Here is a 22,655-nt window from a genome sequence, read left to right on the forward strand (position 1 = left end):
AGATTCCTATCTGATCAAATTATTCCATTGACTAGACAGTAGTAATTCAGCATTTTAATGACATGATCCTGTATCAATGAAGTGTGTGTACACAGTTTTGTATGTAGGTTTACAATGAATGGAAATGCATAGTAATGTTTGTAAAATGTGTACATGTACATTCAAAGCTTTTATAGAATGGTCACCAATTCATAGTACATGTATGTGTATGCACTTTAAAAGGCTTGCAATAGGGAACTTGCAATCCAGACTGAGCATGCTCAGATGCAAAGGACTAAGGGATTATCTGTGGTTATCATAATGTCTTATCTGGAGCTACTGATAAAATAAACCTCCCACACTGGTCAGGGTAAGTATGAATTGATCATTCGTGGTTATAAACAATGTAACAACATTGTTTACAATACTAATTGATTAGTATTTATTATCATATTTCCCATGATGCAACATTCAACATGGCAGGTTTGCAAGTTCCCTATTGGTCTGTGACAACAAATTCATACACTTTGTAAGGTGTGTTGCATATCTAGTACACATGGTCAATAGTCAGTTGCATTATGGGATAACCTTAATTAAGTCTTGCAGCAAGTTGCAGCAAATGGTTGGTTTGCTGCATACAATGCTGCAATGGTTGAACTCCACTTTGCAGTTTGCTAGAGATACACAACTAGCTGCAGACTTCTGCAAGTGGTTTTTTGGGGGGCTTCTTGCAAACCATTTAAGTTTACAGCAAACTTTTATCTCAATTAATTGTAATAAAATTGTCCACAAAATGTAATTGTAAAGTGCTCAGCTTTTATATGCTCAAAGAAATAAAAATAAGAAAACTTACATTTTGTAGATCATCGACATCATCTTCTAAATTACCAACCTGGAATATTACAAAAAAATACCCATTGTACCAAGTCATCAACCCACTATATATAATAGGTATACCCACTGTACCAAGTCATCATCACACTATATGTAATAGGTATACCCACTGTACCAAGTCATCAACCAACGGTATATAATAGGTATACCCACTGTACCAAGTCATCAACCCACTATATGTAATAGGTATACCCACTGTACCAAGTCATCAACCCACTATATGCAATAGGTATACCCACTGTACCAAGTCATCAACCCACTGTATGTAATAGGTATACCCACTGTACCAAGTCATCAACCCACTATATGTAATAGGTATACCCACTGTACCAAGTCATCAACCCACTATATGTAATAGGTATACCCACTATACCAAGTCATCAACACACTATATGTAATAGGTATACCCACTGTACCAAGTCATCAACCCACTATATGTAATAGGTATACCCACTGTACCAAGTCATCAACCCACTATATGTAATAGGTATACCCACTGTACCAAGTCATCAACCCACTAAATGTAATAGGTATACCCACTATACTAAGTCATCAACACACTATATGTAATAGGTATACCCACTGTACCAAGTCATCAACCCACTATATGTAATAGGTATACCCACTGTACCAAGTCATCAACCCACTGTATATAATAGGTATACCCACTGTACCAAGTCATCAACCCACTATATGTAATAGGTATACCCACTGTACCAAGTCATCAACCCACTATATGTAATAGGTATACCCACTGTACCAAGTCATCAACCCACTGTATATAATAGGTATACCCACTGTACCAAGTCATCAACCCACTATATGAAGGGCTCGAAATTAGCGGTAGTCTCGCGTCAATTGACTACCAGTTTTTCCAAAATGACTACAAAGTTCGAAAACTGGTAGTCATCATTGACTACCACGAAAATCCTAGGCACGCCAACCCACCGTATGCATGGAAGGACTGCTGACAAGTTGGCAATGTAGCGTGAGCACTGGACTCTAAAGCTACGTGTGATTAGATACGGCTGGCATGTTTGATATTGCTTACTTTGTAGTCAATAACAGTGGCTTGGTAAAATAAACAAAATACATGTAGCTTATTTGTGATGTTACAAACGCCATAACGTCTACTCAAACGCAACACTCTATTGATTTCATGACTGTTTCATTGTCTTTTCCATGTCACACAGTTGCGATCAAAATGATACAAAACTTAGGAAAATATACGGAATAAAATCATTCTCCCACCACTAATCGCGAATGTAATAGTATTTTACAACTAGTCATTCAATACTAGGATACCTCACTTTAGTGGAAGGATGAAAATTTACGTCGTTTATCGAAGCCCTTAGCGGAGGAGCCAAATCCTAGACACAATAAGAATGACTTCCTGTGTTTATAGATAGTAACAGATAAGATTTGAGGGACGTGCCTTGGCACATACCATTTCTCTCTAGGGTTGGGTCATAGCATGTTATTTTTTAATTTAAGGGAAATTGAAATGGATGGTAACCGTGTGTATTTTTTATCGTATGACGTTTTATCTTTTACAAAGTAAATAATAATAAAGAGCATAAATGCTCAGATTTGAGACCATTTGTGTTATAAGTTTGACAAGCAACCCACACACCCGAAATGGAATGAGCCACTAATCATTACATGTAACTCTACACCTCACACCAGTGAAATAAACTACAACATGGAAAGTACGTAATTTTGTTGTGACTAGCGATTTTAGTTAGTGTTTGAAGTTTATTTCTGTCAATCTCTCAGTCACGTCCTGTATATATGTTTGAGGCCAGTAATTGTTTGGTGTGTGTGTGTGGGGGGGTGGGGGGTGGTGGGTGTTTGTACATGTATACATGTGTGTGTGACTGAATGAATGTAAAATATGTGTATATTTATTATGTATGTGTTATGCCAAAATTTGTGTCACTGTCAGTTTGAGGTTTCCAAGTGGACATTGCAAAATAACAGCTTGGTACACACAATAATCATTTATATGATATTTACTTACTATGATACTAGTATGATATTACATGTATTATTTTAGGACAGGTCAAATGATTGGATAATATGAATGTCACTAATTTCATGAAAAACGTTTATTACTTAATGTTTTGTTTATGCATAAATTATTAAATGCTGAAAAAAAGAATGACTACCAAATCTTCCCTGTTGACTACCAGTTTTAAAAAGTGGTAGTCAAAGTGACTACCAACTAAAAAAGTTAATTTCGAGCCCTGATTATGTAATAGGTATACCCACTGTACCAAGTCATCAACCCACTATGTAATAGGTATACCTATACTGTACCAAGTCATCAACCCACTATATATAATAGGTATACCCACTATACCAAGTCATCAACCCACTCTATGTAATAGGTATACCTATACTGTACCAAGTCATCAACCCACTGTATATAATAGGTATACCCACTATACCAAGTCATCAACCACTATATGTAATAGGTGTACCCACTGTACCAAGTCATCAACCCACTATATGTACTAGGTATACCCACTTTACCAAGTCATCAGCCCACTATATATAATAGGTATACCCACTATACCAAGTCATCAACCCACTATATATAATAGGTATACCCACTTTACCAAGTCATCAACCCACTATATGTAGTAGGTATACCCACTATACCAAGTCATCAACCCACTATATGCAATAGGTATACCCAGTATACCAAGTCATCAACCCACTATACCAAGTCATCAACCCACTATATGTAATAGGTATAACCACTGTACCAAGTCATCAACCCACTATATGTAATAGGTATACCCACTGTACCAAGTCATCAACCCACTATATGCAATAGGTATACCCACTGTACCAAGTCATCAACCCACTATATGTAATAGGTATACCCACTGTACCAAGTCATCAACCCACTGTATATAATAGGTATACCAACTGTACCAAGTCATCAACCCACTATATGTAATAGGTATACCCACTGTACCAAGTCATCAACCCACTATATGCAATAGGTATACCCACTGTACCAAGTCATCAACCCACTATATGTAATAGGTATACCCACTGTACCAAGTCACATGCCTTCTAAGTCACCAACCATTGTATACATACCCTACTAAGTCATCAAACACTGTATACTTAGCCTAGTCACCAAGCACTGAATACATACCATATTCACTAAGTCACTAAGCACTGTATATATAGCCTACAATTAAGTCACCAACCATTGTATACATACCCTACTAAGTCATCAAACACTGTATACATAGCCTAGTCACCAAGCACTGTAATACCCTATTCACTATTAAAGTCACTATGCACTGTATATATAGCCTACAATTAAGTCACCAACCATTGTATACATACCCTACTAAGTCATCAAACACTGTATACATAGCCTAGTCACCAAGCACTGTAATACCCTATTCACTAAGTCACTGTGCACTGTATATATAGCCTACAATTAAGTCACCAACCATTGTGTACATACCCTAGTACTAAGTTACCAAGGATTTTATACATATCCCACTAAGTCACCAAACAATGTATACATACCCTATCAGCTAAGTCACCAAGTACTGTATACATACCCTATCAGCTAAGTCACCAAGCACTGTATACATACCCTATCAGCTAAGTCACCAGGAACTGTATACATACCCTATCAGCTAAGTCACCAAGCACTGTATACATACCCTATCAGCTAAGTCACCAAGCACTGTATACATACCCTATCAGCTAAGTCACCAAGCACTGTATACATACCCTATCAGCTAAGTCACCAAGCACTGTATACATACCCTATCAGCTAAGTCACCAAGCACTGTATACATACCCTATCAGCTAAGTCACCAAGCACTGTATACATACCCTATCAGCCAAGTCACCTGGAACTGTAGGTCCGCCAACACTTTCTAAATTTGTAACTCTTGTTTTTAAATCAGAGATATCAGTTTTAATATCGTCCAGCTGAGTCTGCAGATCACTCGGTATGCCTTGCAGTTGTGTGAAGATACTTTGAATATCTTGTTTATTCTTTTTCACCTATATTTATGAAGAAAGAAAAAGAATATTACATTGATTGCAAGACACAAATATAGAACCAATGACACTGTAGTACAACTGGAGTACAAAATGTAAGTTATGTGTTTTGTTTATTTAACCCGTTTATCCATATGCCGATCCAGCCCTGTTGTTACCTGCGCAATATACACCATCATTTTACTGTTGGTATCGACAGTCTCTTCAGTTGCTGTGTGACAATATGTCATTTTTTTTGAAAGTTTATATCTACTTATCAAGTCATCCATGTTGCTATTTTCACAATATATTATCAATTATCATTTCACAGTTGGCTGTAGGTGTTGAATTGGGGAACTTCTAAAACTAACACACTGACAATCATGCCACCCATTCTGACTTCCATAAACCCACATATAATAGTCTACAACTTAGTTGAGGTTTTGCTTTTTGTTCTTTGCATCAAATCCAGATACTATCTTCTCACAAATACAATTGCAAGACAAGTCATGCATTCACTGACTATCAAAGTATAGCATGTACTTAGGTCAAACTAACTTGCAGAGTCAGGTCAAACTACCCCAATTCTCCAGTAATCTTGTATACATGACAAATTTAGACATCATGCAATTGAAGGTGTGTCAAAAGTGTTGATGTATGAGTATGACATCATGCAATAAGTAGGAACTGAGCATGCTCAGACACACTTTCTTATACGTGCCAGGTAGTAGCTAGTACATGCGCTACACAATGAAATATGTGTGTATCTAACTGTCACCTTCAAAGACTACATAGCCACTTTACATACTGGGACAAATACTCCACCTTCAAGGAAGTCTGTCCATGGTTTACAGGAAAGGTTGGCCACCAAGTTATATGTCTGGGACCATAATTCATATCAAGACATTTACAAATATCACTACAGAAGAGGTTGCATGGCCACCACAGGTAGGACTAACTAGACTACGTTTGACATACACACCCATGAGATTTATGAATTTTCCAGATGAAAGTGACATATTTAAAGTATTGTTTTCCTACCTAAAAGCTATATCACATAGTAAATATGACTTTATATACTTTATTTGTACATATGGTTTATATAACCTATAAAGATTTTTTATTAGAAGTAAACTCCAAAGGTCAAAATTTTCAGTGGTTATGCTTGTCTGAACCCTTGCAATAAATGTTGAGATAAGGTTTGCGAAGGGTGACACTTAACTACTTTACAGCATGGAAACTGTTACTACGGAAACTGTTGCTACACATTAAAATGCGTACTGTCAACAGCAGCAAATAGATATTCCAATAGAATGGATAAAATGTACAAATAATCACAAACTCAACAATTACATCCTGTACGATAAATTCTTTCTACATCCATCAAAATATATTCAGCATTAAAAATGACTAAAACATCCTCTATATAGAGTAGTCATGCAGTAGTGTACAAATACTGAAGACTTTATTTTCTGTCAAAAATTACTTAAAATAATAATTTATTCCAGCTGGAGTAAAAAAAACAACAACACCGACTGATTCAAAGTTTAATGTATAAAATAAAACAAATCATAACATAAGGTAGTCCTAAGATACGCCATTCCTGCCATGCTGTCAGCCAGCACTCAGCCAGCGCTGAACAACACAACGATGCATCGTTCAATCTATACTCCTGAGGTGAATTAGCATGAACAGTGAACTAGTAGAAAATGAATAGCCAACACTCGTAAAAGGAGGTTTATTTACTCACTGTCTCCTTATTTCTGAAGAGGATTTTGATTCTTGAAATACTTCTCAAAATCTAGTTCAAATTTTGAAATTCTTTTAAATTTTTTATTTCCATGGTTATGAAAGTGTATAATAATATTGAAATTTTATTTTAGGTGAAAATAATCGAAATCTAAAGAACATTGTAAAATTTTGTTGAACAACGATAGGTCATAAGGGGAAGGAGTCACTGATGGCCAATAAACATATATACTTTGTCTGATAGTAGTAAGACAATTGAATGGATAGCACATACTTCTACAAATGAAGTGTGCCATGACACAAATCCTGGCATTTCTATGGCGTTGAGAAACTCACTAGGATTTTTTACACTGGGTCAAACATCGAACTTGCCCGTCGTGCATGGCAATTATATGGGGGGGGGGGGGGGGGGGGGGGTTAAATTTGAAAGTGGAATGTAACTTGTAAAGCAGGTTATGGGTTTGGCACCAGAAGATTTACAAGTCGCTGTAAACTTTTTTTTGTATTTCTCAACTGAAGGAACGCCCACAATTCAATAAGTACAGTATCAAAATAGCAACAATGGCATTGTAGCACAACTGTACAGTTAATGTGATAATTTTTAAAGTATTTACCCACATACCAATCCAGTACACATCATCATTTCACTATTGCTATACATGAAGAAATAAAAACAAAAGTAACTCCTTTTTGCCAGAGAGGGCGCCCTATGCTATCTTGTGCTTACTCATATCCCCATTTGCTTACACACTATTCAGTGAATGGAACTACCCATGCATGACAAATTACCTACAATGCACCGATTAGATTAGTTTACACTAAAAACAGTACTGTTGGTTTATTCTACAAAAACTTGTTTACTTCTTTTAAATGTGTTTATGTTATCACTTAAAGGTTTTAATTTAAGTTGGAATAATGTACACAAGTCTAGCATATCGCCTTGACGACTGGGAAAGGTCACGACCATTGCACCCATGGGGGCAAATTTTCAGAATTCTCCACAAAACATTCATCTGGGAGTATATATGACCACATATGTTTCAAATTGAACATTGCAATATAATACAATAATATTACAAGTACCCCTTAGATGTCACTGCAAACTGTCAAGTACAGCATACATGTACATGTATGTTGGACCATACCATTTTACAGTATAGGAAGGACAGATCATCAATATTGGATGATACCATTTCATATGCATAAAAGTGGCATCATGGCACACAATTTGGACAAGTGATTAACAGAATACCTAAATGTTAGGCACTGCTTACACCACATTTAATAATATACACACGTATGAATTGACTGGAAACTACATGTTGTAGAAAATGTCTTGTCATTGTCACATCAATACACATTTATGTAAAATCAGTAATTTTGTAGTGCTATATCAAGCCCATGTTATTCACACAGTGATCAATGCACTAAACAATTTGTTGCGTACAACAAATTACTTCATGTACACATAATCACAGGGCACTGTGACGTAATCAGGTGCATCACAAGGAATCCGACATGTCAGATTCCCTGCAACTTGTTGCTTCTTGCATTGCTTGATGCATAATTGCAACATGTCACCATCTTATAGTCCTCATGTCGCAAGCAGTGACCTATGACATGTGTTCATGCATAAAACAATATGCAATTGTTATTGCCCCAAGATTTTTTTAATATTAACTTTATTGCCAAAAGAGAAAAGAAAAGGAAATGATATCATACATGCATGTCAACTAAATATTTCAAGACATTGGCAATTTTGGAGGCCAAAAAAATAGCTTTTCACTATTTGAGTTTGGCTCCTTCTCAAATTCGGTGTGCAATGACAATGTAAAGGGCTAAATGAGTTGGATGTGCATTACTAATACAACGAAATAGGTAAATGATGGCGAGAGGAGAGAGTGTGAGAAGGTGACTTGTCTACATATCATAAATAATGCTTTGCTTTAAAAGCTTTCCTAAAAGGTATTTTGATACGAGAACCTTTATATATTAATTGGTAACCTATTCCACCATTTAGTACCTTCAAATGAGAATCCAAATTGACCGACAGCTGTTTTTGTCTAAGGAATGGCTAGGTTTCTCACAAGTTTATTTCTGGTAATTTGACTATGATCAACAATTTGAAAATAGTCGTTAAGGTTATGAGGAAGGTTTCCATTGTACAACTCAAATATGAAAGTTAATACACACAGTTTGTGAAGTTTGAAATATTGAGACAACCTCAGAACTCTTGATATAGAGATGATGACTCTCTGACACCAGAGAATGTTATGCAATGCACACATATTTTTGTATACTGAAAATGGGCTTTAGATAAGATGAGAATGTACTACCCCATATTTCCAATCCATGTTATCTTACTATTGTCAGGTTGAACAAAAGCTTGTACAGTAACAATAAAATAGAATTCAAAATAGAATTCAAAATTTCTTTCTGATACATTTTGTCACCTCGTGTATGATGATGTGATATTAAGTGTTTTTTCTAGTATCACTTCAAGTTATCGCCATGGTTATCAAAAATCACTAACTGATATACTATATGTTTACATCAGTGTTGCAGCCAGCTTTTGCAAAGAGTGGGACATTTTTCTGGGTCATCTTAATTTTTTGTGAGACATTACAAAATCCATCATTACCACAATGTATATATAACATTAACAAACTCACAATAAATGAATTCAGATATAACACACATACAGCTAAGTTGAATCCTGAACCAATGTTTACATGTGAATTTGAAAACTGATTACATTGAACAATAATTTCTATAAGTACAGCTGACTATCATTTATTGTCAATCACCGTCAATGTACAAGACTCATTCAGTTCATGACCCCATAATGGTCAGTTTCAAATTACACTGTATCATTCAAACTGCATTGCCACTAACTGTTGTTATAAACACAGAGACAGATCTCTCCAATAACAGATGTGATTTTAAAACTAGTAAAGTTTCAACTGACAGATTCAAAACTGAGCTTTCGCTCAAGATTTAAATTTGCCACTACATTACCTAGATATTGACCACTAATTAACAAATACACTGTCTTTTTATAAGTAATTGGCAATTTCATTTCTGCTGACTCCCATGATGCAATAGTCCATAGCAAAGATACCCTTGTAAAGATCAATTTGATGCTTTTCTGAAATGACACGTAATTTTAGGTGATGTAACATCATGAAATGGTTCTCCAGAACCCATACTTTATGAAAATGTCTCTATTTCCTGGAGTCGTGTTCCCCTTTAATACTTTTTATAAAAAATTAATCAGATCATAAGATTAGTGTCAGACTACGAAACTATGGAGTACACAAAATGATGTTTAACAAAAACACAATGATATCTTATTCTTGCCACTGAGGGCACTATCATGTCAACAGGTGTGTTCAACACATTGTCGTAAACCACAGCCTCATGTATGGCACTGTCCAAGATGCACCCACCCAAAGGACAAAGAATTCATATATGTGCTCTGGCTTGCGAGAATGGTTCAACATGGACTGCACTGGCCCTAATACCTAGTTTACAAGTGAACACAAATACATCACAACAACAATAATACATTATTCCCTGACTGACATTTCAACATCTGTGTATTCAATATGTTTACAAGATTTGGGATTACCTTTTGCTGACATTATACGACACTAAGTAGTCAGTATTCAACTACTAAAGGGTACACATACAATGTAATGACCAGTTGCTATTGGCAGAACACAAAACATCAGTTAGGCATAATGCACATATGTTGTTAACTTTACTAGCCCCAGGGAAGATTGGTTTCAGCCAATTGGGCTTAAGTTTATTGATTGATTGATTGATAGCTGTAGAAGTCTGTCAAGGTTGCAGATATCATTACATAAATACTTTCTTCTAGTTATCTGACAAATCAACATTTTTCATTTGTTGTCAACACCATGCTCACTACAGAGGGCGCTTTTCATTTGAAATGTCAATCATTCATGCACGTCAGGGGTGCATTCTGCAGACAAAACGCTTGCAGACATTTCGAAACTTTTTGTCAGAGTTTTTCACAGCTGAAGAGTGGGGTGACTCGCCTATAAAAGCCAAGATGGCAGCCACAAATTCTCATTTTTGAGAATTTGTGGTGTAGTACTTAGTGCACATTAGTTTTGATTCACCTCTGCAAAAAAGTTCATGAAATTGGTCATTTACAACTTCGAAATACAAATACTAAGAGATAATCTTTCAGTTCATGGAACTGAACAACTCAATGATTTGATTTATAGCTATCTATGCCCGTATAGACACACTTGAAATATTTGTTACAATTGAGGGTTTGTGCTTTTTTCACTTGTCACCATGGTCCAATCACGGAGGTAGAAACACCGTCCTACCTCCATGGTCCAATGCAGCTGTGGAATTTACGTGTTTGTTAAAAGCTCAGTTCCTATTCAGATAAACAAATGTTTGTATTTTTGTGTATAAGGCTGTCCAAATTAAAAATAAATATGTTAAAGTCTGGATTTGTTAATGCATTACTGCAATGTAGGTCTTATGTTAGGTACATCCATAATTTATTTTTATTCCGTGACATCTGAATGACAAGACACCCGCATGACATGACACCCATTTGGGTACTAAGGTGTCCTTGAAAACCAATAAACAAACAATCCTATTCAATTCAAATTTGGGTAAGAAAATCAGTTGTCTGGCAGAACCAAAAATAAAGGTAGTCCAACACAAAAGAACTATCAAATGTAATCTTTATAGCTCCACTGACAATAATAATTCACTTATCTGAGAACTGTAGGATTAAGTCAGCCTTGCCCTTAAATTGAAATACAGTTTCTTGACTATTGTGTCTCTTTTATTTGCATAAAAAAATATGTGATTAAAAAATGTTTTTAGCTTTCAGTACTACTCCACATGTATCAAGTCTTGCTTTTTGAAAGTGTTTTTTGTGTGACAACATATTCATATGGCACAAGTACGATGAAGAATTCACCAGCTCTTCAACTCTTTTAATTTTCTGTTCACATGATTCTTTGTAGCGATCACACTGTGACAATCTTTCCACTTTGATATATTGTTGTAATAATGGCGCTGTCATTATGTAAAGGACTATTGGTTTCTAACCTTTTAACCAACGTCAACATGTTTGTTTTTTATTCATTTTTCTCCACCATGGACATTTGGCATCTTGCCAATTACCTGTAACTGCAAGCAATGCTGCCCAGGTTACATTTGTTTTGCAAAAATTCTCTTATCATTCTTGCATTAAATCCTGTCTTTCTCAACTTGTGGGGTTTTTTGGTGTACAAACAAACAAACAAACAAACAAACAAACAAACAAACACCCTCGTGGTAGAAAGATGACTAGGACTTAGAGGGAAAGTTGAGTAAAATGTCCAGGAATACATTCATATTTGACCAATGGTACTAAGATGGTTGATTTTACATATACACATGTACATACTAACATGTGGTTTCACTATGTTTGACAACTGAGATCTGAAAGTAACTTGACCTACAACTTAATACAAGTTTCTACTGGTTAGTTTCAATGTCTTATATAGTCTTGAAAGTTTTAACCACAGTGTTACTGGTGGGTTTCAGCATAGACCCTCCACCAACTGGTGGAGGGTCTATGGTTTCAGTAACTGGGTGTAGATCGGAAAGGCACAACTCAAAAACTGTAATACATAGAGACTCCATTCAAATGTCTAACCCACTTTTATCAAGTGCAAGCTTTCATTTAAGATATTGACCTCTGACCTTGACCTTCAGAGAAAGACATGCTCTGTTCTTGAACAAGTGTTGTCGCAGTCGCCATGACTGTAGTTGACAGTCCACACACTTGCTTATTTTTGCCAGAAAGGGTGCTGCTCCACAAAATATCAAGGGTGGATGTAAATTAAAACATTTTATTTGATGTCAGGGCTGATTATTTGGGTGGATCGGGTAAAGAGAAACAGAAAAGAAGGTCACTCTAATCACAAAATTAATTTTTTATGTTCTTTGTACAGTTTACTGTTGTTTAAAACTTCAGTGAAAGTTACTTGAACAATAACATGTAAGTGGACATTTCTCTGGCTGTCAGCTTCTACTAAACACCCTGAATCACTCATTACAGTTAAAAGCCACATCAACAAGCTTTAAATACGACATGCATTTTGTGATATCAATATGCATGCCAAGTTATGTTAAATTTGAAGCTTGCACACTTACATATTTGCTTATAATCACCTGAAAATAATTAATTATGCAAAAAATCATCAAAATTATGAGCTACATCGACAAGTTTTGTTACCATCAACATGTGTCTTAAATTATAAGAAGTTCAAAGCCTGCATTCTGAAGATATTGCCCAATTACCAAAAAGTTGCTATCTATGCAAATACACCATTAATATTCATGGGTGTTTATCAAAACCTAATCAGATCTCTGCATTAGTTCACATAATGTCAATATTACCAAATTTAATTCCAAACAAGTTAGGGGGTTTTGAGATATGAATGATACAGAAAGACGACAGATGGATAGACAGACAAACAGATGCCCAGAGAGCTAAAAATGGCCGTCAGCCAAGCCGATTCTGAGACATTATATGTAGCCTCCGGGTTTAGCATGGATTTCAGGCTAAGTTACTATAAGGTCATTTCTGTGTTGTGTATTGTATAATCTCGTTATATGTTCTTGTGCTTCCTAACACGATTACGTTTTGTTGTGTTTAGTTCTATAGCTCAAAGATACAGTAAGTGCTATATATATATAATGGTTCTGATTGTTAAGACATGGTTAAGTTGGAACTCAAAGTTGCTATTGACAACACAGATTACAGCATTATCTAAGGGTCTGTTCTCCAACAATAACTCCCAGCAGTACAAATAACAAAGAGTTTGTCTGAGTCAGAATGACAAACATCACCTGTAAAGCAAGTTTCCCATGCTTTTGTTGACTTCCCTCCTCCCTTTCTTTCGTTTTATACACCATGGCTTAGTACACACTGCTATCCAGTGTACTCACAAACGTCATAAAACATGAAATCATTCAATTCAATAACCATATAATTTAATACACTTCCATGGAATTTTAAAGTGACATGACATATGATACACTACATGCACCACCAGTTCCTATTCACTATGTTGTTCTTCAGACTCAAGCATTTAGTATTAGTAATTCATACATTAACATGAATAAAGTCGTGATAGATCTTTTTTAAGTCAATGCCTCTTAAACTTACAATCAATTAAATTACATACAGAGGGTAATGTGCAGTCATATACAGACTGAAAGAGTACCTTGTAATTAAGGTCCACTCTCATCAGTGAATAATGTTTATGAAATTGCCAATTACTTATAATCATTACAGTGTACAAAACATTACAATCATGCAGCCATGCTGACTCACACTGTTCTCCCCAAACACAATATGACGGATTCTTTGCATTAGCAGTTCAAGTGCAACTTTCCCGACTTAGTGAGCCAGCAAGTTGGGTGTCATAAAAATTGTTTGCATCATTCTCTAAAGCTATTTGCAAAGTCACTGATACTTAGTAATGGGTCAGTAAAACTGATAACAACTGATATGACATTAGGGGCTTCACACTTAGATATAGAGCTTAGCTTTGCCTGATGTGTTGTGTAATACATGTAGTGCTTTATCACATTTGTAAATATTGCCAACAAACATTATTCAGTGATAAGAAAGATAAGAAACCCACTTCCTTAGCTAATGGCTTGATTCTGTAATGATTATCCTGCCAAAGCCATTACATCAGATCTAATGTTCACAAAATTTGTCAAAACTAAAAGAAATATGACAGTCTATTGAGTATTCATTTAATCTGGTGACAAAGACTGAAATGTGGCTGATAATTTCACATACTAATTTTTAGTAACCTCATTCAATGACTATAATTTGTATGTGTTCAGATATTGCGATTTGTAGTGAAAGTTACTGTTCAAGTTAATCTACACATGTATATGACACTGAATACACCATTAATAGCTTGCAAAGCGGCCGTGTAGCGGCTCATTGACTAGTACGCATACACGTCCTATATATTATGTGACTTTTTCGGGTGGTTTTACCCAAAGGATGCATTGCGGCACAATGACTACGCATGCATGTTCTATATACTTCACATTCTCCATGCAGAGGGCGATATCTACAACATCATCATGAGACAGCCAGTCACAAATGAATCTATCCTGCGCAAGCTTATGCATGGGCTTTGCCTAGTTATGATATTACCATATTGTAAGGTTTCATTTGATGATCAGTTGGTGTACAATTTCCAGACATGGATATCCGGGATCATGATAAATCCTGAACTTTCTGGTTGATATACGTAAATGATACTTAGACGGTATGCATCTAAAAGAACTTTGACCTGTATCCACATTAAATACCCCAAAAGATACAAACTGCGTTCTCTTTAAGTGTCAGTGAATTCTAAATGAAACCATGATATTTGCAGTTTTATAAAGTGTAGTAAAAGATGAATGTCTTACCCCCCCCCCCACACACACACCTTTTACATATATATCATTACTACATACAAGGAGTTTGTCAGTTTTACTAGATTTTCTTCTACAACACATTTCATACATTTAATCTATATCATTTTAAATGTAATCATACATACACATGCAACCAAATAGGAAACTCTGAGATAAACAAATGTACAAACTTGTAATGAACATGTGTAAGGTACATCAGTTTAGTATTAGTAGACTTTTTAAAAACTCGATAGACTGTTGAGCCAAAGGCTGTTCTCACGCAGTGTTGTCAAGATAAAGTTATTTATAGCTACGAATGCTGTGAGAAAACATGGAAAAGTTTTTTAAAAACACGTAACATGAACACAAAGGTTTGAGTGACCTAGAAAATGTTACACTGAGATTAAGACAAGTCCACTAGAGCTGAGAAAATTGTTGGCATGAGAAAGGAACCTTGTTTTATTGAAATGTCCTTGGGAACAATATATTCCTCTACATGTATTGTTACCTCACCCTCACCACAATCATTAATACAAGGCATGCTTACAGACAATGTTGATTCAATTTGATCTATTGTTAGTTCTATGTTTAGGCAACTATACAAACACAAACCAGTCAGACAACCTGGACACCCTTTTGTACATATACGCCTACTCACATAACACTTCAAACATCTCATTCAAATCACTTTAAAAGTTTGCAAAAGACACATCACACATTTTGTAAGTGCACTATCTACTCAAAATGAGTTGGAAAGTACAGATTCTGAACAGATGTCTTGATGTTGCGGATCTATGGGAGCACTTAACTGACAACAAGTCACTGACAAGTTCTTTGTTGTCAATGAAATGTACAAATAAAAGAGTTATATGTGGTTAACCTTGTACAAGAAGTATACATGAAATAAACATATAATAAAGAGCTCTATATACAGACTGGTTCATTAAATTCTGCCAAGTGAGAAAAGTTGGAATGCTTTTATCAAATAACATGCATGTACCGAATATACAATACACAACTGCAACTAACACTATTACAGGCTTAGTAGTATTATATGTATATAATGTATGCCTTGGATACACACAATGTGCATTGTACTGTGTTGCAGGGTATTAGGTACATTTAGAAGAGGCTGTCCTGCAATACATGTAAGTCATCGCACTCTGCTCCCTCAAATGTATTAAGAGACAGGTCAGTTTCTTCACAAACACGCACATACACCCCACACCCCCCCCCCCCCCACACACACACACACACACACACACACACACACACACACACACACACACACACACACACACACACACACACACACACACACACACACACACACACACACACACACACACACACACACACACACACACACACACACACACACACACACACACACCCATCCATCCCACCCTCCACCATGGAAGGTGGATTGGTAGGGGAAGGAGGTTTACTGGTACTTTATATGCACCATGGTATAAAGTCTGTTGTCAACGCTTCATTAATTTTAAATAAATTATTGAAACCTCATTAAATAAATTACACTGTCACATGTCTTAGGCCGAAAACATTTAATATTTAGCTTTCAACATGTTTGCTTTTTTTTTACTTTAGATCAATCACAAAAGAGCAAAAACATTATTAACTTGAAGGATACAAGAGCCTGACACTATGACATGCATGGTGGTTATTTTGAAATATAATATTTCTAACTTACAAACTGTGCACACTGGAAGAAAAAACAACAACATATGACTGTGTTAGTACATTCAGGTCAAACCCCAGCAGTGTATTTGGTGAAATTCAAACTGGGTTTGTGGTCACATTGCCTCCAACTTGTAGGGCTATTATTGTTTGTTACTCACCCACTGTAACTGCAAGCACTCATTATTTCAATGACCCACGATTCATATTACACAGTCCAAACAACTTTCTAGTCAGTGAATTTAATTACACTGGGGAAATTTAGGTAATTAAACCATAATAAAGGCAAAGCAGACAATACAACAACTACAGGGTCAATATTTTTTAGGTGAAGGTCACAATATTTAAGATTCTATTTTTATGCACTTAACATACACTTCTACATTTGTAACTAATTTGTGTTAAAATCAAAGTCACTTTTCAAAACACTTGGGGACCCTCAGGTTCAATTGATCATTATGGATTCATTTCATAAACATGTCATATTACACAAAATGAAAAATTGTGTGTTTCCGATAACTCGACCGACCCTAATTTAAGCCGCCATCCCTAAACATTTTTTTAAACATTTAAAAAAAAATGATAAGACATTCTTTGTCCGCCTACGTCTCCTTGCTTTCCATAATGCTGTTTGTACATATTTCATCAAACTATCACAGAAGGGGTTCATTTGTATTCTGACCGTCATTTCGTTTGGTTTTGGGTCAAAAGCAACATTTTTCAAAAATCAAAAACTATTAAAAAGATAAAATAAAGTAAAATAAAATTCTGACCTACCTACCCTGTTTTCTGAGGCCATGTTTTTGGAAATAGCAATACACAATTATTTTTTTTTGCCTAATAATTAAATAGTAAATTATTTAGTGAGATATGGTTGGATTCATACATTGTACATACAGCTCCATATACTACCATTATTTATATATGTATAAATTATGCATACATTACTCTCAATTTTCTGTAAACTCTCTCTCCACATTATTGAAAATCTAGCTAGATCTGTTTGTGAAAGGGTGAATAGCACATGTCAGTAGTAATCCATCATATATATATATATCACATATGGGTTGTAATTGTTTCCTTTGAACAGTTTACTAGACACACACTCAACCTCTCAACTTTCACAAGCAGCAGGAGATTTAGCTAGATTTTCAGTAGATTATGTTCCTTTGACTATACATGGAGAGAGATCGTAGAAAATCGAGCCCATATCGCACTGCACATATGCCAACTAGATTATTAGACTCTCTTACAGCCCTCGGAGCTTCGCTTTACTAAAATTAAAGCTAAACGAATTATTTTGTATGTACCGATGCCAGCTAATTAACCGTACTCGAATATCCTTGTACTGTGCGCCCTCATCGACCATGATAGAGATAACCATTTGTTGATGTGTGACTGCGACGCTCCGTGTTATCGCGAAGCTCGGACTTCGCGATAACACGGAGCGTCACAGTCACACGTCAACGAACATATATCTCTATGTGGTCGATGAGGGCGCACAGTACAAGGTTGTTCGAGTACGATAGAGTACGTTATGTAGATGGTATCGGTACATACAAAATAATTCATTTAGCGTCGATTTTAGTAAAGCGAAGTTCCGAGGACTGTGAGAGAGTCTACTAGATTATAAGCATTGAGTATTAGTTACAATCACTTTACATCAATGCTCTGCTCCAATAGCATTAAACTACCTCTTTCAGTGGTAAGAACGGAATGTTGTACTAGATAAAGGCATTTGACTATACGGTGTGGAGTGAGAGATTATAGAAAATAGAGCCCAACGTATAACAACTAGACAATTAAAGTATACATGTAATTATACATGTACTATCATCAAGCTCATTTCACAGGTCAACATGGTGTTTATGAAAACTATGCATACAACCAACACATGGCATGTCTCCTACTGGGCTATAGTGGGAAAGAAACCAAGAACTGACCATGACGCTTGACCCATATATAACCTTTAGTAACTGAATCTTACATATCACTACAGGTGAATGATTAAACTTTGATAACAACTGATAATCATTTCATGGGATTGGGGCTATATTCCGTCAACATTTGATATGGGTATTGTGGCTATTGTTTACTCAACACATTCCTTTTTGTCACAATTGTCAGCCTTTTGTACAATCATGTAGTTTACCTACATGATGTCGAGACTTCTAAGTTCTCTAGAAATGAGTATCACACAGCATTTTGTCCTCATTATAATAGCCTGTTAATGGTGCTGCATAGATGCATTATTAGCTGGTTGTACCTCCCAGCGCCATAAACAGGCTATCGTTATGACGACCTACGAAGCAAATTCTTTTCGAGATTGAGAGGGCTGAATGGAAACCTTCATATGATCACTTTATGTCACAGAGTAGATTACAGAACATCTCAAAGTTAAATGAATTTGCATATTTCATTTATACGGTAATACTTTCAAAATGAGACTCTAAAATTTCATAGAGTTCTTCAATTATCTTTTCTGAACGACATCTTTTATGTTGTATATAAACACACTTGGGTTTGTGGCCTTCTTTGCAAAAAAAGTAATTAGAAGACTTCAGACATTGAAAGATTTCTTCAACCAATCAGCAAGCTTCTTTCGGGTCAAGAGATGGCACCGCCACTGATGGGTCATGTTGTCAACACAATCCTGTGTGTTTATGTTTGTTTGTTATTTTTTCCAATTTCTCCAGTATGCGCATGCGGCTGCCAATGTCACACTTATCCTGATTTAAACGAGGTAAAGAGGTAAATAAAGACAATAGCCACTTACACCACATCATATTTTAATTAGATTGGGATGAACCCAATGTAATAGCCTCCTCTGGGCTGAGTGCCTACAGGGGGCTAAATAACATATTTCCAGGGTTCTGACAAACAAAACAATGCTATTCCCTAAACCCTCAAGCAAAACTTCATCTTTTGATTTTACCTCATTCATCTTGTCAAGTTTTAAAGTAGTAAATAAGTTGTCACTTTGTGATTTTTGTGCTATGACTACTGTTTCCTATAGCAAAGCCAGAATGTGACCTTTACCACCTCTTGTGTATGTTGACATCTATAAGCGCCACATAAATGATGTACTTCAATTGTAATGCAAACACTTGTACATCTCTAACTTAACATTTGCTGGGCTCTTAGTCTCTAGGGTTGATCACACATTTGACATATCTTCAAAAAAAAACATGTAAAGTATTAAACAACAAGTTACCTAAAACCTGGACGTACCTGGTGTAACTGATTCTATTATCACATCCAGTACAGCATTCCTTCACTTCAGACATGCATGAAAAAAAAACCTGCACATATCCCAGTAAAATTGTATGAATTGTGTCAATGCAGTCAATGCACAAAATCTCTTTTTTGAGATTAAAGTCTAAAACAGAATTCAGAAATAGCAAACTGTTGGGGTGTTTTGTTTTTTTGGGGGGGTTTGTTGTTGTTGTTGTTGTTGTTGTTGTTGTTGTTGTTGTTGTTGTTGTTCTTTTTTTGTTAAGCAATTTTGGCAAGAAAGTACCAATAGTTTTAATCAGTGACAAAAATCTGCTTTCTTTACTACATTTCATGATATCCCTGTTTCTCCTAATTCCACTTTTTGGTCAGCAAATCCAGCATTTCTAGTTTAATATTATTCACAATGATTCACTTTGAAAGGAACCATAAAACAAAAGAAAGTTCAAGAATGACAAACACCACTAATGTACTCTTGGCAACTTGTTCAAGCTTTTAAGTTACTTTCACTCATGAAATAGCTAGTTACTCAGCTATCGAGTTGTAAGTTTCTGCAGAAAACACAACTGGGAGAACCAGATGTAAACTAAAATTGCTCCCTTGGGTAAGTTTCTAAATATACTGAGGCTAAACTTTAAGTCTAGCAGAATTATGTCAATATTAGTGTACATTCTTGATAAACATTTTTAAGGACGGTATAAAGCTTTGACTAAATTTCTTAAAACTCAAAAAACAGGTGGCAATTTGATAAGTACGTAGTTACTCACTAAATATATGAACCAAGCTCAAATACATTTCCTACATGTAAATATTGGACGAATCAACTTTAGAGATAATTAGCATAAAACATCTCACAACAGACTTTTACTTAGTGTTAGTCCATGTCCTAATATCTGATACTCTATAACAAAGCCATTGCCTGACGGCATTCTTTGCAAGACCTGTAAAAAAATATAATGTTTATCATGAACCTGGGGTACTGACTAATTTTAATAATACCACCATTGATAGCAAAATGGTAACAATATACACATAATGACAGTCTGTTTACAAAGGTTTGGAAAACTTTCTGACAGAGAAAGGAGAACCAGCACAACTGTTTCTTAAATTTCCACACAAAAATGTGATAACTTAGGTAAGGAATAACTCCAGTATATACCTGTAGAACTCAGAGATTTGAACTAAAAGCTTCTCTGATACATTGCACAACATTCAACTTTATAGATAATGAAGGAATGACCGTAACATTCCAAAATGAATTAAAAATAAGTTTTAAATTTATTTCTCTTCATGATGATGTCAAATGTAATGATAGCATGTAATCCCAGTGCCATAGCAACATCAGGCTGATACAGAGCTAGCAAATTGGAAATATCTAGAGTTCTATACCTCAGTCTAGTGCTAATATCCTTCATCAAATCTTTCAAATCTCGCTTTTAGACAGGTTTAAAGACCACGTTGGCATCCACACTATACCTATTGCAGCTCAGCTGTGCAACAGGTCAAGCAAAGTAGAATGATGAATGACAACTGAAACTGTGACAAGTACTGAAATTTGAAATGGCCCACAGGTAAAATAATTCTGTAAGGTATGCATAATTCATTCACAAAAGACTTGATTTACGATAAGCTGGTACATCAGGTGCATGTAAACACCTTTATGTTGGGTCACACTGTTAGAACCACAGTCTATTTTATCTTGCGTAACAAGAACACCATAACCCCTCCAAGACAGTAAAGGTACATTATTTTTACTTCAGTAGTGTCTCGTAGACCTTGAGTATCTCTCAAATCTTCTACAGAGTAGTTCACATTGTATGGTATGAATGAGTATAAACAGCAGGTTTAAACCTGTCAACTTTTTTCAACATCTATAATACTTTGCTATCCCTAACTGTTATTCCTTGAGATATATTTAATCCTAGTAGTTTCACACACAATTGCTAACATTCCGACGCTATTACTTACTTAGGGACGATTGCACAAAATGTCACACAAGCTCATAAGAGTCTAGTCTTGCTGCTAGAAATTCGGGCTTTCTTCTGATACGATAAGCGAACGAAGTTCATAGTGAGGGCTTGTTCCATGATCCTCGATAGTGACACAGACAAGTAGATAGTGATGTTCGGTCATGTGTCGTATTCTATTGGAAGAACATCCGAGGTCTAGCAGCTAGACTAATATGAGTCTTGTATCCACATAAAGCAGTGAATTTTATAATTTATGTAAACACTGAAATTCAAATTAGTTGTGTTTTGGATTTGGTTTCCTTTAGAAACACAACCACTCTACTTTTTTTTTTTTCTTTTTTTTTTTTTTTTGCCTTTCTTGCTTTCAGCCAATTCAAGCATCGGGTGAATTTGTCTCTCAAAATTCATAAAACTGAGATACCTACATTTCCATTTTAGTTCAACCTATCATTTCTTGTGATTTTCCTACCCTTTCCTACCTATCCTTTACTTATCACTATACCAGTATAATTTTCATAATTCTATGTCTACAAACTATTATGTGAAAGTTTGGTCAAATTTGCTGCAGACATCCAGGGTATGAATCCAGTGTATTAATGTCTGGTTACATTTCCGGACCAATAGCATGTG

The 22,655-nt window shown here is 35.6% G+C and overlaps 1 protein-coding gene and 1 long non-coding RNA gene across 2 annotated transcripts in view; one reads left to right on the forward strand and one right to left on the reverse strand.

The window, feature by feature from the left end:
- The window catches only part of LOC144447588 (cubilin-like), a 110,036-nt gene that overhangs the window by 65,148 nt on the left and 22,233 nt on the right, over window positions 1-22,655 (reverse strand). The window contains exons 3-4 of the mRNA XM_078137665.1: window positions 4,747-4,920; window positions 833-871 (exon numbers count right to left, since the gene is read on the reverse strand). Coding sequence (XP_077993791.1) covers window positions 833-871; window positions 4,747-4,920 — 213 coding nt within the window. The remainder of the gene's footprint in view (window positions 1-832; window positions 872-4,746; window positions 4,921-22,655) is intronic.
- The window catches only part of LOC144447589 (uncharacterized), a 41,528-nt gene continuing 24,513 nt past the window's right edge, over window positions 5,641-22,655 (forward strand). The window contains exon 1 of the long non-coding RNA XR_013482036.1: window positions 5,641-5,844. This is a non-coding gene — a long non-coding RNA (uncharacterized LOC144447589). The remainder of the gene's footprint in view (window positions 5,845-22,655) is intronic.

This window comes from Glandiceps talaboti, chromosome 16 (genome assembly GCF_964340395.1).
Source record: "Glandiceps talaboti chromosome 16, keGlaTala1.1, whole genome shotgun sequence".
In the NCBI taxonomy this organism is placed as follows: domain Eukaryota; kingdom Metazoa; phylum Hemichordata; class Enteropneusta; family Spengelidae; genus Glandiceps; species Glandiceps talaboti.